We start from the raw sequence: 15,226 nt of genomic DNA, 5'->3' as shown, positions 1-15,226 counted from the left end.
CTACATCATAGAGCTTAATGGGCTGGGAGATGGCTTTAACTCGGGATAGGTGCCATTAGGGGTCTGGATTGAAAAACACCACCTGCTGTGCATTGCCCCTTGAAAATTAGCTTTTGGATTGAGGGGCTGCAGTGTACATCTGAAATAATAAACAGAAATTAGGAGAAAAATTGCTTACTCTGTGAAATGCAGTGTGTGGTTTTGATTGTATATATGTAGGCAATGTGAGCAGCATTTCAAGGGGCCACAGGTTGTAATGATGGTGCAGCAGCAGACAACACAATGTGGTCTCCCTCTCTGATTGTTTGTGTAAATTGCATTTATTGTATTTTCTTACTAAGAGTGAGTCCAGTTATCTTAGGCTAGGTTGTCATCAACAGTTTCCTGTCATTTCTGCAGGATTCCGCCTCTGTCCAGCCTCATATCGATGGGGGATCCCCTGTGAACCCTCCCACCCGTCCCTCACCCAGTGGTGACGGCCAGGAGGTGCAAATAAAGCGTACAAGGATCTCTCGGTTCCCAGGCCCTGCTTCAAGAGCCACGGACTGTATAACCTCTATTCATTATTGATGTCTTATCGCGTACTTTATTCGTTGTTCGATTAAATATTTATCAAATAAAATTTCAAATATTTATTCTATGCAATTCATCAAACTGGTCGGAGTGATGAGTGGGCGGACGGGGGGCGCAGCCAACGTTTAAGAGCTGCTCGTTGAGCGCATGCGCATGGATTTGAAGAGAATACGCCATATTGAATTCCCGTAGGAATCGGCTAGCATTTTTTTTCCAGCTAGCAGCGTAAAGGGGCCACTTTATCAATGGTCCTAATTCGGTTTAATGTTTAATTACTTCTCGTTTCGTAACCCCGGACAACGTAGCGACCTTTGAAAGGTCCAGGAAGAGGAGCAGATTCACAACGGGCTCGCTAGTGTTAGTTATATACTTGTAGAGGGGTTATCAGAGAAAGAAGTTGAATGGATCCGAGGGTAGCTTGGATTCAGCCCGAACAGAAAGGACCTGCGAACGCCTTATGGATGCATGTCTGGCAGACCTCTCAGGGAGTACGGACGCTCTCCAGTCATCAACAGCTCCACAATCAAAACCACAACCAGTGCGTGAATTACGCTGCGTTGGATGTTTTAAAAAATGTGGCGACCGCGGTGGCATCGAGCAAGAGCATTTGCAGCGGCAACGGTAACGTTACTGCAAGTCTGAGCAACGGCAGCAGCCATCACAGCATCATGAACGGCACTACTAGCATTAACGGCACTGCGATTTCCTCGCTGGGGATAGCACTGTCAAACGGGAACATACACAGCTCTTTCACCACGACAAACACCGCTGAACCAGGTGAGGGGAAAAGCTTGCCACAGAAAACGGGATCGGTCTGCACCTCTTCCTCTTCACAGGAATCCGGGACGGACAGCCCCCCTTCTAGCTGCTCACTTGTCAGGACTATGGGTGGAAATGTAACGGGAAACATTAATAAAAACGTCGGGGGTGCCAATCTGCTCATCAATTTGAGCGACAACATGGACAACAATGTCAACCTTTACCACCATCACCGTCACCTGCAGGAGCACCCAGCTTTTAATTCACAACAGATATGCGCGAAGCGTCTTCAGGTTCAGCCACCAGTAACGCTACCTGTAAACCACACACACAATCACCACCCTGGCCGAAGGAAAAGTGACAACAAGGCGAGCACTTATGGGATGAATTACTTGCTTTCGAACTGCACTAATGGCAATTATGCGAGCACCTGGACACCCTGGAAGACGAGGAAGTACAACCCCGGGGTACTCGGGTGAGTGGCTGAACGGCATTACAGTTTTATTTAAAAGCTAACGTCAACGTTTGTCTGTTGCTACAGGTTTAAGAGACCGTCAGACGGTAATTATTGCAATTGCATATCTATTAACTATTTTGGCACAGAGTTGATTAACTGTTCACACGGCAGCACACCGGGCATTGCAGCGTTCTGGAGCTGGACTGTTTGCTGGATAGCTACAAAGTTACAGTTAGCTAACGCTAGTTACATAGCTAACGCTAGGTGCGTTGACGATACACGGACAAAACAAGAGCGGAAGTGCTCTGATTTTCTGCCTGAAGTTTGAATTGGGCCGTTAAAAACACTCGTTTCAAACACACCATTTGAGACGCAAAGCTAGAAAACATAAATTGTGAGCATGTGTGTATTGATATATTCACATAATCGAATTTTTAAGGGGTGATTTTAACTGGGCGATTTTATTTAGAAAGCTTAAACCGGATATGTTGTCCGTTTGTTAGCCTGACCGAGGAGGACAGCTAGCCAACTTAGCCAATGGTTTTATCTTTGGGCTTCATATTAAAGTCTGAAAACTTATCAGAAAATGTAAACCTTCGCCGTTAATCAAATTACATTTAACAGCTAATCGTAATAAAAAGTAGAGACTATACTACAAATAACCATTGTACAGCCTTGCACAGATTTGAGCTAACTTAGCTGGGACGACTTGTGCAACACTGGGTGAAGTAACACTCACCGAGCTTGTCTTAACCACTGGGCAATGTGTGTGAACTACTCCTGCAACGAGCATTTGAAAGTTTGCTCTCAAAAGAGAAATCCTGATATATGTTTCAGTAGTTTCCATTGCATTTTATCACAGTGAATACACGCGAAGTGTCAATGTTTCAGTTATCCCTATGTTATTGTTGTATTCCGTTCTGGATAGCTGTTTATTCCCATATTATAGTCCGAAATGCATGTGCAGAAATTTCTGGATTCACAGATGTTTCCATGAGTAGACACAAGTTACTACTGGTTTCAGTGTTAGTGTTATAGAAAATCACTAACCTTTAATTGTTTTTAATGTCTTTATTGAGCCCTCCTGAAAATGATATGCTTCATGTAAATGTTTTTCATCTCCCTTTTAAGGGAGAAGTAAAGTTAAGTAAAGGTCTATGATTGTATAGTAGGTCTCCTGTAAATGTATGACTCTAACATTGGTTGACATACACTGTAGTACGAATAAAATGCTACAACTGTACTCATTTTGCTCTCACAGAAACCATCTTACAAAACAAATGACCAAAGAATTTTCATATGTGTTGCAGGAACTTGTGATATTTGTAAAGGCTGGTTGCACCCATCTGGGAATTTTCTGTAAAACGCTTCAGTGTTTGTCATGGTAGCAGTTCCATAGGCTTGATGCAAAATTTTCCTCCAAACCCACAACTGTAGTCAACTAGTAATGGAAGTTGCTGATCAATGTTTTGACTTGCATATAGAAAGCAGACGACACATTTCATTTTCTCTGGGTATTTGTGGTTCTAGTTTTCAGTTGCAAGTTTTAGCTTGTGCACTGACCAGTCTTACAGTGGTTTCCCCTCAGGGACATCCTTTGAAATCCCACATAGAGAGATCTTACACTGGATTTGTAGGTGTGCTGCATATGTATTGTTATGATGGATTAGGTTTTGGTTAATAGCACTACAGCAGTAAAAAACATTGATTCCTTAATAAGTTGGTGTCATTATAAATTGCACCAATGTTAATACTGGGTCCTAGAGTTGTTGAAGAGAGATGTTGGAGACTTAACTGGTATGGTTATTAGTTATTTTGACTTTGGGGGTCCAACAATAACTGCCCGCTGTCAGCGGTGGTCTATTGTCATGGATACGCCCTGGCCCGACTGGCTTGCTGGCAGAGAATGTTCACTAAGGAGTGGGTACTAGGGCCTGCATTTCCTCCAGGCCCCTGGTAATTGATTGTGACAGTTTCCCTGTTCTGTATTTCACACTGACATAATGGCATGCATTCCTAGAAAAATGAATAGCCACAGGGCTGAACAGAGTTCCACTGTTCAGAGGCATTTCACTGGTCAGAAATCTTTACATTGTATCTGCCACTCTGCTGCCAAACACTGAACCATATCAACAGTAACAACAAGGCCTGGGACTCTTCCAGAATACACTGTATGATATGGTTTTAACGCTGCGCAGAAGTTGGGGAATACAGCCTTATTTTTGGGTCCTTGCCCACATTAAGGACTAATGTTATTGTTATATGTAGCACTAAGTCTTGTATTAAGGTTAGCCCATAGAAATGGGGATCATAAAGAACTAGAGGAATATACGCGTGTTTGGTCACATTATTATATTTCTGACTCTTGCAAAAATACAGCTAATTATTTCACACAAATTAGCATCTCAAATAATGTTCTGCAAGATTGTAAATTGAGTGTGGTTACTCCTTTTCTTTTTTCTAACTTTTTATGTCTTAAATCTAAAAACATATCTATATAAAATAATATTACCAGTAGAACATGCATTATATACTATTGCTTTGCTACCCGGGCTCTGGCATGATTGGGTTAACTTGAACGGTGATAAGAAGGATATCTTGGGCCATCTGGAAAGGGATTATATTTTTCAAAATGCAGAACAAATCTGGCATGTGTGTGAATGCCAATTATTCAGATATAAGAAAAACATATGACATATCTCACATTATTCACAGTTCTACACAGTACACATATTAATGTGGTGAAAATTCTTTTGTATCTAGACTCCATGAGGAGGTGATGGACTTCTACAACTTCATGTCTCCTCGGCCAGAGGAAGCAGCAATGAGGAAGGAGGTGGTGAACCGGATAGAGATGATCATCAAGGAGCTGTGGCCGACTGCAGATGTAAGATACAAACACATTTCTCACTTTGTTTGGATCAATTCCCACCTTTCAGGATCAGGATATCATAGAGAGCAGTCTCCTAAATCACACGGTCAAAATTCTGAATATACTGTAAATCATTGTTAAGACGCCTTTTTTTAGACATTGCATGTCTCGAAAAAGTTAAATCTTTGTATGAGATTACAACTTATTTATGTAGTTCCTTATCTACTTTTGCTTGAGGCTGCACAAGTTCAGGAAGATTATTACATTTTGTTTTTAGTTATCTTAATGGTATTTGAGTGGATAGGTTTAAAGGAAGAAATAGGAATTGTTTTTGTTTTGTTTTTTTTGTTTTTTAATTGCATTGTCCATAGATATTTGGAAGTGCACTTTCTATGTGTAGGAGCAGGTTGAGACTGGGTTGATGTAATTCCCCTCTCATTACTTAATCATGTAAACACACGCAGTGGTGATTTGTTGGCTGCCAGTCTTCCCCACATCCACTGTGAACCAGATTGTCAGGTAAATGGATCAAGCCTCTGATTTGTACCAGCCCCGCTTTTCATTTCAGCCCATTAATCCTGGCTTGTCTTTGTTGCTATTGCCTTGTCGTATTTACCAGATGGAAAAGGGAAAGAACTCAACTCCACTTCCTTTGGAGAGCTTGCGGCCTCCAAACACTGCGTTTTTTTTCTAGCCATTGTATACTTAATTTGGCAGCAAACTCAACTTGGCAAGATTTACCGTCGTAGAAGTGGAACCCAGAAATACTTCTTTCCTGGTGGTTTACAAACCTGTGAATTGTTGTCAGGCCAAGTATAGATGATGATATGTTATTGAAATATCACTGTTTATTTTTTTATACACCTTATATAGATCTGTCTACAGGTTGAAGAACAGTTATTTTATTTATTTGATCATTGTTTTCATATTTCTTAAACATTATTTTTACAGGTCCAGATATTTGGCAGCTTCAGCACAGGGCTGTACCTTCCAACAAGGCAAGCCCTATATATATTTATAATTAAAGAAAACTCTCAGTTAGCATCTTATGCGCATTGTAATGTGCTGGCCAGAATTTTAACTATGCTCCATTTTTATTTTACCCTCAGTGACATTGACCTGGTGGTGTTTGGGAAGTGGGAGCGCCCCCCATTGCAAGAGCTAGAACAAGCTCTTCGCAAACATAACGTGGCAGAACCTTTCTCCATCAAAGTGCTGGACAAGGCTACAGTGAGTAGTGGTGTCCAGGTCATGTTTCTAAACTCTTCCAGGCATTGAGGACATATGTAATGCTGCATTCATACTGTGTCCTAACATAAAGCCTAACTGGATTGCAACAGACATCCATCTAACACAATAGTAACTGACTATTCCATGCACTCTGATGTAATCATTAATGATCTGTATAGCGTAACTGCCTGATAGTTAATTTTAGTTCTCTTAAAGGTTTTGTTCTTCACCATAAGTAATAAAATATTATAGCTCTCAGTAAATGGGAAACCCAGAAGGGAATTGGATCAAATTCAGCCAAATGAAAAACTGGCAACTCCTTTTCAATTCCTAGAAAAGTTCCTCTGGGCTTCAGATGGTCAGAAGTACAAAGCTTTGGCTCATTCACTCTTTAATCTCTGTGCAAAGACGAGGGTGCTCTAACCTATGAGACTCAATTACTGTCATGCGTTTGCGTGATTGGTGGCACATTTTACCAGTTGTGATGTACTTGATGGTTTTTCTTTTCTCCCCAATAACCGCTGACTAAGAAAATTGCTGTTAATGTGAATGCAGAAATACTGTATATACTTTGACATATTTTTAACTAGAACTGACAGACAGCCCAGGCCAGTAATACTTCACTGTTTAACTCTGTGAACTACCTTTCTCTGTTAAGCTATTATCAGCTGCTTAAAGTGTGCATCTACTCCAGACACTGGATGTGTGTATAGCTGCAATCCCTCTGTGGGAGTTTATGGAACACTAACTCAGTAGCATACACGATCATCATGTGGAGTGTGCACATGACAAAGCAAACCACTGCAACCTTCAGTGCTGTCTTGACTGACATGATAATAAGCAGTTAATGGCTGAACTTTCATTTTTGGACTAGCGATTGCTTCCAAAAGGCTGTCAGTTGAGACAGATCCTCTCTTTTTCTCTGATCTCAGCCCATGTTGAGTGTCTTTTCAGATAATGACTGGAGAGCAGTGTTTGCTAATACATGTCACTTTATCTGCTTCTAGGTGCCAATCATCAAGCTGACAGACCAAGAGACCGAGGTGAAGGTGGACATCAGTTTCAATGTGGAGACTGGAGTCAAGGCGGCAAGCTTCATTAAAGATTATGTGAAGGTGAGATAAACACGCCGTGGAGACATTGCTGCCAGGATCTATGGGTTACAGGAACACTTGTTATTTCAGTATGATACTAAACATTGAATCAGCCCAGAAGACAACTTGTGACAAACGTCAATCCATTGTAGACATTGATGCTGCATGTAAAATTAAATATATAGATAAATTTAGGTGTTGAGGACTAAATTAAATCTGACCCAATGCATATTACAAACCATATGAACTGAGGAGGAGAGCAGGAAAGGGTCATGTAGACATATTTACGTAAAGAAAATCCATAAATGGAGTCACATAATTACCATTTTACATTGAAGTCTAAATACAGAACTTTGGGAATTCCCTTAGTGAATCAGGCAAGCCAGCAGTTTAAATCATTCCACTTCACTCCAGACTTGTACTAGCCCATCTCATTTCCAAAGTGAAGCTGGAACAGACCCCAGCCACCGTGCTCAGTATTATCTCCACTTAAATCAAACCCCTAGTCTGTGTGCAGCTGAAGACTTGGTTGCCAGATCTACTCAGCAGAGTTGAATTCACCCCATGGCTCTGACAAAATTCCTGCTGAATGTGGATCTCTGCCTGTTTCTTGTGGCTGCAGTGGTTAATGTACTAAGAGGAATACCAGGTGCTGATGTTCCAGGAAGCTGCCAGATTTTGGTTATTCAGGTAGTCGGCGAATGCATGTCACAGCTTGAAAGGCTGCTGTTGACAACCACACTATACATCAGTTCAGTGATAGCTGTTGTTGTTGTTGTTGTTCTTAATGTATGTGTGTGACCAGTGCAGTCTTGTCCCTGCAAAGTCACCTCAAAGTTTACTCTCATATATCAGGTTCTTATGTTGCCACTTAGAGGCGCATACTTCCCAGCCTTGGTATCACTTAGTAAAAGCATATTTAAAAAGTCAGCCCAGCACTGCTGGCTCTCGACACACACAGATGGCTTATGCTGCCTTTTCTATTGGAAAATGAATATATTTGGAATTCCCCTTCCTGGACCCTTCTTGGATTTTGACACATTACCAAGTAACTCTAGGAAGCCTCATTTATTACCTTTTATGAATGGAGGAGAGGCAGATACGACCTATATATCAGCATGTCTTTCGACTATCACTTCCCAATCTGTTCCTAACAGATGTTTACTCTTCAATTAACAAATTTTGTGAACTACAGTTGCTTGTAAACTTGGCACATGCCTGGAGACTTTAGCCACACCAATTTCAGGGACAAACCAGTCCCTGAAATTGGGGACAAAACACTATGGTAGACCACTGTCACTTCAGCATGGAGCACATTAGCCTGTGTCCCATTAATTAACTTTGACTACTTTCTTATTCATCTTGTTTACTCATACAGTCAAAAGCTTTTAAAAAACTGATAAACCTGTAAAATCATTGAGGACATGGTCTGCCTAGACTACACCACAAGTAAAGTCTCCAGGCTCTCAAACGATAAGCTGTTTTAAGGTTGAGCAGTGCAACTGCACTTCATCAAAGAGGAAACCTACAGAAATGTTGCTGTCAAGGTGGCAGGTTCACATCAAATAACACTTCTGTGTTATGTAAAGGACGGCAGCAGACTGTTGTCTGGCAAATAAGTGTTACATGTTGTATGCTAGGTTTGAAAGACAAAGAGCTGCCTCCTCTTCCACCTCCATAAACCTATGTTCAATAACCCTGTGAACTGCTGTACCCCAACAACTACAACATCTTCATTCTCACCTGCCTACCACGGACATCAGCCTTCACATCATCTTCAAACAACAAAAGACAAAGATCTCTGCAGTCATGCCCCATCTGTCTCCCGCCTGAATGACAACAGACTAATAGCATTAGCGTCTGCAATCAAGTAGTGCTTTGAAAAACTTGTCCTGGAGCCTCTAAAGTCCATAAACGACCACCTTTACGACCTCATGCAGTTCACTTACACAGCCAGTGAGCAAACAAGCTTTCAACTTGCTCTACATTATGCAACTGGACAACAATCCGTGTATCTTTTTTTTTTTTTTTATTTAAAACAAAAAATTAAAAAATAGAAAAAACACTTGTTTTTTTAATTTTCTCCCAGTCCTACTAACCCCTCTTTCAAAGCTTTCCTCTTTAATAGAAAATTAGACCGAGAGCTCCAAGTTAAAGCCTTCATCAGCCTTCTAACAGAGAAGTAAAAAAGTAGTAGCAACAACTGTAACTTTACACTTCATCCGTATTTGATGCTGTGTATTCACTTGTCATGTACAAATGTAATATATTGCACTGATACTTATAATATTCATGCTGGTAGTCCAGTTTTCATCTACTCTTTCTTTTAAGATTATCTTCAAACCCCTTCTCCTTTTACCTGATGCACCGGTTCACTGAATACTCATAGCGCATCTGTTTCTTCGTCACTTTCAGAAGTATCCTGTGTTGCCTTACCTGATATTTGTGCTGAAGCAGTTCTTACTCCAGAGAGATCTAAACGAAGTCTTTACTGGGGGCATCAGCTCTTACAGCCTCATACTCATGGTCATCAGCTTCCTACAGGTATAGTAACACACAGATACATACCCCAACCTACAAACTAATCAAAGCAAAGTTTGTTATAGTAATCAGCATTTATGAACATATCTGATATTCTAGACAGACATGTAATATAATGGGTATTGGTATGTTTTTTTTTTTTTTTTTAATGTACACAAATATCTCTCTGTTCTTTGTCTTCAGCTCCATCCTCGTATTGATGCCAGGAACCCTAATGAGAACTTGGGGGTCTTGCTGATTGAGTTCTTCGAGTTGTACGGCCGCCATTTCAACTACTTAAAAACAGGGATTCGCATCAAGAATGGAGGCGCATATGTAGCCAAAGAGGAGATTATGAAGGCCATGACAAATGGATACAGGCCATCCATGCTCTGCATAGAGGATCCACTGCTTCCAGGTGTGTGTTTTACTAGTTTACAGTGAATTACAACACAAATACAATCTAATAGTAATAGTAATTACTGTCTCAAGGGACAAATATCTCTGTAACATACTGTTATTGTGTTGTTTTTTGCCCCCATCGTGTAGGTAATGATGTGGGCAGGGGTTCCTATGGTGCAATGCATGTCAAGCAGGTGTTTGACTATGCCTATACTGTCCTGAGTCATGCTGTGTCGCCCCTCGCACGGTCATATCCCAACAAAGACTGTGAAAGGTCAGTTTTACCTATTCAGCAGTACTAAAGGTGCCCCAGATAAAACTTGTGCTGTTTGAAAACCCTCCTCTTTTCTTCTTGCAGTACGTTGGGCAGGATAATCAGGTTGACCCAGGAAGTGATCGACTACAGGGAATGGATCATCAAGAAGTGGGGCGGCAGGGATCTGGCACGAATGGACAACAGAGGTATGTTTGTACAGACTTTGATATACTATGCTACAGTAATTACCATAAGAAATGCTTAGATAAAGGATTATTTTGTAGTAGGAAATGACTACTACAACATTAAAAACGAATCAGTCAGAATCAAATTATAACCAAATATTTGAAGTTTTATAGTCTACCTGAGCAAAAAATTATCTCTTAACTATATAAAATGCAACTTTATAAACCTTGTAGAATTTGTTAATTACTGAACTTTTTGTGTGGGCACCCATTTATCTTTAAAATTAATGTTTGGGGGTTTGTTTGTATTTATTTGTTTGTTTGTTTTTAGTTTCACCCCCCAAAGAGCCAGTGTCAGAGCAGGAGGCTTGTGTGCTGGGTGGTGGTGTCGGGTCAGAAGAGCAACAGAGGGACTCAGTATCTCCTCACAGTGCAGACTCCCCTATGTCCATCTCCAGCCCTCAGCAGCACTCGTCAGCTTCCTCGGTCTCCTCACTGTCTGGATCAGACAACGTAAGAAAAGTCATACAATTGTGCAGGATACACCGACAATTACACATAGTGTCAGGGTGTCCATGACGGCTTTTAAAATACTTTTTTGATTTTGAAAGGTTTAGGTAATTAAGAGTCTTATTTTTAAGTATGGAAGGTCTTAAACATTGAAGTGTTTCATCTATTAAATTTATATATAGAGTAAAATCGTTTTTTTCTGCCAAGTCTAGGTAATAATATTGATGATGCTAAGCTCTAGACAGATAATCCTCAAAGAAAGGGTGAAGTCTTGCTATCTCTGTACGTTCAGCTAGAATTTCTTTTGAGAATTTATAAAAAATAACAGCAGATAGAAACGTACAGTTTTTCAGTGTAGATTCTGAGAGAGCAAAGAATTAATGTAACAGATACTTCTGTACGTAAATTCTAACACAGCCTCTGTGTGTATAAACTTTAAATTTCCATAATCTAGTCTGCAGACAGTGCATTTGACACTAAATGACGTACATTCCCATGGCAAACTGGTTTGTAATTGCTGCAGGTCTTTATCCATGTTTTTTTTTACTTATATTCTTGTCATTATTTCAGTATAACGGTGTAACACTGCCACCCACCTGATGTACTGACATGTTGCATAGCCATTTTGTTTTTTTGTTTTTTTTTTCTGTAACCCAGCTGGCAGCTAGTGACATATTCAACCTTGCTTCATAAACTCATCCTCTCTGCATCATTTGCCAGGATTCAGATTCCACGCTGCCATGTGCCATCCCTCAACCAGCCCTTCCTCCATACCCGTCTTTCCCTCCTCTCGGCTTAGCTTTGCCACCAGGCCTCAACATGGGCACCGGCAAGCCCAGCATGGGAGGACACCATCTGCTCATACCTCCAGGCTCACAGGTAGGTGTACAGCTATGGCAGCAGAGGGATGTCATCCACTTAGATCTTATGGAAATTAGTGATGGTTAATGGTCTCTTCCCTCTTCCAGGCTCGCGTCTCATTGCCCGGTGGTCTAGCAATGCACTCCATACCTGGCAGACAGGTGTGTATAGACACCGGGCTCCCCCCCTTCTTCCACATGCCCCCCCCAGCCCATGCTCATGCCCCTGCCCCTTCCAGCCCCCAGCCTCCGCCCAGCCCCCACTCCAGCCACACACATAAGGTAGGCGCTGGATGCCACAGACACACTCACTTGTACAGTCAAGGCAAACTTTTCTCAAACACTAAAGTTCTCACTGTTTTCATCTCATATATTGTCTCTCATACTCTATCTCTCTATCACTCTCTGCAACCTGGACATGTAGCAGCTTATGTACAATATGAAGCTGACATCTGTAATCCACAAATTGTTAGTAAACAATAACACTCTAATTTCTCCTCTGATGTGGTGTCTACTTGTTGCTATGGGAAACTACCTTAACTAAACTAGTAGACGTGGATGTGATGCATAATGTTTTCTTTCATTTCGAGTTCCTGCAGCTTTGTGACTTAACCAGTAGTGATATACAGTGGCAAGAAAAAGTATGTGTTAGAATTTTGTTTTTTTTCTGCATTAATTTGCCATAAAATGTGATCTGATCTTCCTCTAGTATTAACAATATAATAATTAGGCCTGTACATTTTTCGGCAGAACTGCTTTAGCTCTGTCATATTATTTGGACATCTTATGAGTATGGCTACTCTTTGCCACTCCAAAAGGTGGATGTTGTTTTTCTGAAGACATTCTTTTGTGTATTTTGGGTCTCTGTCCTGTTACCACCTAAGCTCTGCAGAGTTTCAGTTGACATACAGATATTCTCACATTATCCTGAATAATGTTTTGATACACTTAAGAATTTATCTTCCCCTCAATCACTGCAAGCTGTCCTGACTAGCTTGATGCATCAAAGCAGGCCCAAATTATGATGTTTCCTTCACCATACTTTAGGATTTATATGTTTTTATGATGATATGCAGTGACCTTTTTATGCCACATCTTATTTTCATCAGTCCACAAAACATTTTGCAAATAATGCTGTGGAGTATCAATATGCTCTTTGGCAAACTTCAGCCATTCAGCAATGTTCTTTTTAATAAGCAGCAGCTTCCTTCATGGTGTCCTGCTATAGACATCCTGCTTGTTCAGTGTTTTATGTAAAATAGGCTCATGAACACAGATGTTGGTCAGTTCCAATGATGACTGTTTGTTGTGCTCTTCCAAAAGGTTCACATACGTTTTCTTGCCACCACTGTATTTGGGGAAATAAACTTATTAATAATCTTGCTGAGAGTGTCATGATAAGATCTTTTGAAATGGCATTTCCAACATTTAATAGTTTTTTTTTTTTTTTACTAGACCCTTCATTTTTTTCCTATTTATTTTTAAATTTTATTTGTATTTATATATTTATTTCTTGTTTTTTGGACTGTGCAAATTTCAAACACGTGGTTATTCACAGAAGACTAATGGTTGATCTCTAAGGGCCATTCTTTCTGTCCCATAACATAGAATTAAATTAGCAAACATTATCAGAAGAATTAGATGTTTCACTTTTTCTTTTTCTCTCTCTTTTCTCTTAAATCTTCATCAGAATGGAGCCAAGTTCAACGTGAAGGGCTTTCACAACCCACCGCTGGTCAACAACCCTGTTCTGGCTAACCGTGGACACACACACACTCACACACAGTATCACCGCAACACTTGGCGGCGCCGAAAGAGGGACAGCCTTCCAGTTAGCCTCAGCCTCAGCAGAGAGAAACCACTCCTCTTTCCCTAACCTGTCCTCTTTGTCCACCTCTCTGGCTGCAAACCCTCGTTCTTCATTCTTCTCTGAGGAAGGTAGACTGGCAGACAGAGGACCAGAGACCAGCAGTTTTCGTTCTGGGGTTGCCACGACTAGGAACGACAGCCCTTATTTCTGCATCTTCCTCCCACAGTCTCTACCTTTCCATTTCTGCATGACTTCTGTTCACAGTTGTGTAGTTTTTCAGTATTACATTATTTTCAGTATTTGTTTCAGGTCTATTCCTGGATTTTCTTTGTGTTTTTTTGTTGGACATTTGTTGACCTCGTCTTGACCCTCTCAGCCAAGCTGCCTGAGGTTCAGTGTTATTTTTCTTTTTATAGTTTATTCACTTAAAAGCAGTTTTTCATTCTTTTTTTTTTATAGTTCTTACACTTAAGGGCAGTTTTTCATTTTGTGCAATAATGTTATTTTTCTTTTTTGAAACTAAAGTAAATGCTTATTTAATTTGTGTGTGTGTATATGTAAAGGCATCTTTATACTGTTATTTTATTTTTGTAGAGTTTTAAATTTTGTTTACAAAACCACGGGCAGCATCTTTGAAGTGCATGTGCGGGCGTGCATGCGTGAGTGTGTGTGTGTGTGTGTGTGTGTGTGTGTGTGTGTGTGTGTGTGTGTGTGTGTGTGTGTGTGTGTGTGTGTGTGTGTGTGTGTGTGTGTGTGTGTGTGTGTGTGTGTGTGTGTGTGTGTGTGTGTGTGTGTGTGTGTGTGTGTGCAAGCGTGTGTGTGCGTGCAAGTCTGCCCTCAGGTTGAGATGGACCTGAGTTCACACCCCCCTCCTCCCTTCCTCCACCCTTTTCTCGCCCCTCTTTACTTGGGTTGTTCTGTTTGATGAAGAGAAGCAGGACAGAAATTGACACAGAGCTCTTGCTATTCTTAACATTTCTATCCACGTCTTGTGAAAATAGACGAGGTTAACATCCCATTCTCCATGGAAGGTTTGTTTCTCAGCCCAGTCATTCTAAGGCATCCTGGAGTGAAGTGGAGTGATGGACTAAGAGGATATACTTCTGTTTTGGCCCAAAAGAGGTAGCTCCTAAGCAGATAGCGTTTTAGCAGTGCCACCTTCGAGCTTGTGTGTATGTGTATACCTCTGTATGTGTGTTTGTCCCCTATGGGACTGTGCTGTTGCCATATTTCGTCTATCTGGAAGAGTGGGAGTGACATTCTGTTTCCCTGGAGCCAATTTTATTTTATTTTATTTTTTAAACGCTTCCTAACAGTGCAGGCTTTAGACCTGAAAGAGAGAGAGAGGGAGAGCCTGGTCTGTTAAACCTAAATTCTAGTGTGTTTTAATTTATGTGCTTGTCTCTTTATGACACATTGTAGGAGGGTTGGGGCCAAGAAGGCAACAGCTTATCTGACTTGAATTTAAAGATCAAAGTTTAGGGTAAGAGGTCAGAAAGCCACACACTCCAGGTCAGTAGATTCCTGAGATACTTAATCTCTCTGTTTTTAGGGACGTGGTTGTGGAAATCCGATCCCAGGGGTGAGGTCAGCTCTTGCCCACAGCTGTAAATCAGTGCAGACCAACACTAAGATGCTGAGCGATAAGGTTTTCTCCTTTGTGGTCCCAGAGAAATGAGAAGGAAGGAGGGAGGGCTG

The 15,226-nt window shown here is 40.9% G+C and overlaps 1 protein-coding gene across 2 annotated transcripts; it reads left to right on the top strand.

The window, feature by feature from the left end:
* The first annotated feature begins 778 nt into the window (after positions 1-778).
* On the top strand, positions 779-14,014 carry tent4a (terminal nucleotidyltransferase 4A). 2 transcript variants are annotated; one of them, XM_026346619.1, is made up of 13 exons: positions 779-1,807; positions 4,553-4,676; positions 5,613-5,659; positions 5,771-5,891; positions 6,899-7,006; positions 9,401-9,529; positions 9,710-9,923; positions 10,055-10,181; positions 10,266-10,369; positions 10,680-10,861; positions 11,579-11,737; positions 11,827-11,880; positions 13,409-14,014. In XM_026346619.1, the coding sequence occupies exons 1-13, from the start codon at positions 975-977 to the stop codon at positions 13,592-13,594; spliced, it is 2,388 nt and encodes a 795-aa protein (XP_026202404.1). In that variant the 5' UTR covers positions 779-974; the 3' UTR covers positions 13,595-14,014. The 2 variants fall into 2 exon arrangements, with proteins under 2 accessions (XP_026202404.1, XP_026202403.1); XM_026346618.1 differs by having other exon boundaries at positions 11,827-12,000.
* Positions 14,015-15,226: the final 1,212 nt, after the last annotated feature.

Source organism: Anabas testudineus, chromosome 11 (assembly GCF_900324465.2).
Source record: "Anabas testudineus chromosome 11, fAnaTes1.2, whole genome shotgun sequence".
Lineage (NCBI taxonomy): Eukaryota > Metazoa > Chordata > Actinopteri > Anabantiformes > Anabantidae > Anabas > Anabas testudineus.
This window is presented reverse-complemented; position numbering and strand designations above follow the sequence as displayed.

What these genes read in the sequence shown, in the direction of transcription:
- tent4a (XM_026346618.1), top strand. Translation starts at nt 975, where the DNA reads ATGGATCCGAGGGTAGCTTGGATTCAGCCCGAACAGAAAGGACCTGCG. An exon ending in AGCTGTGGCCGACTGCAGAT is followed by an intron (nt 4,677 to 5,612) that starts GTAAGATACAAA and finishes TTATTTTTACAG; the next exon opens with GTCCAGATATTTGGCAGCTT. An exon ending in TGGTCATCAGCTTCCTACAG is followed by an intron (nt 9,530 to 9,709) that starts GTATAGTAACAC and finishes CTTTGTCTTCAG; the next exon opens with CTCCATCCTCGTATTGATGC.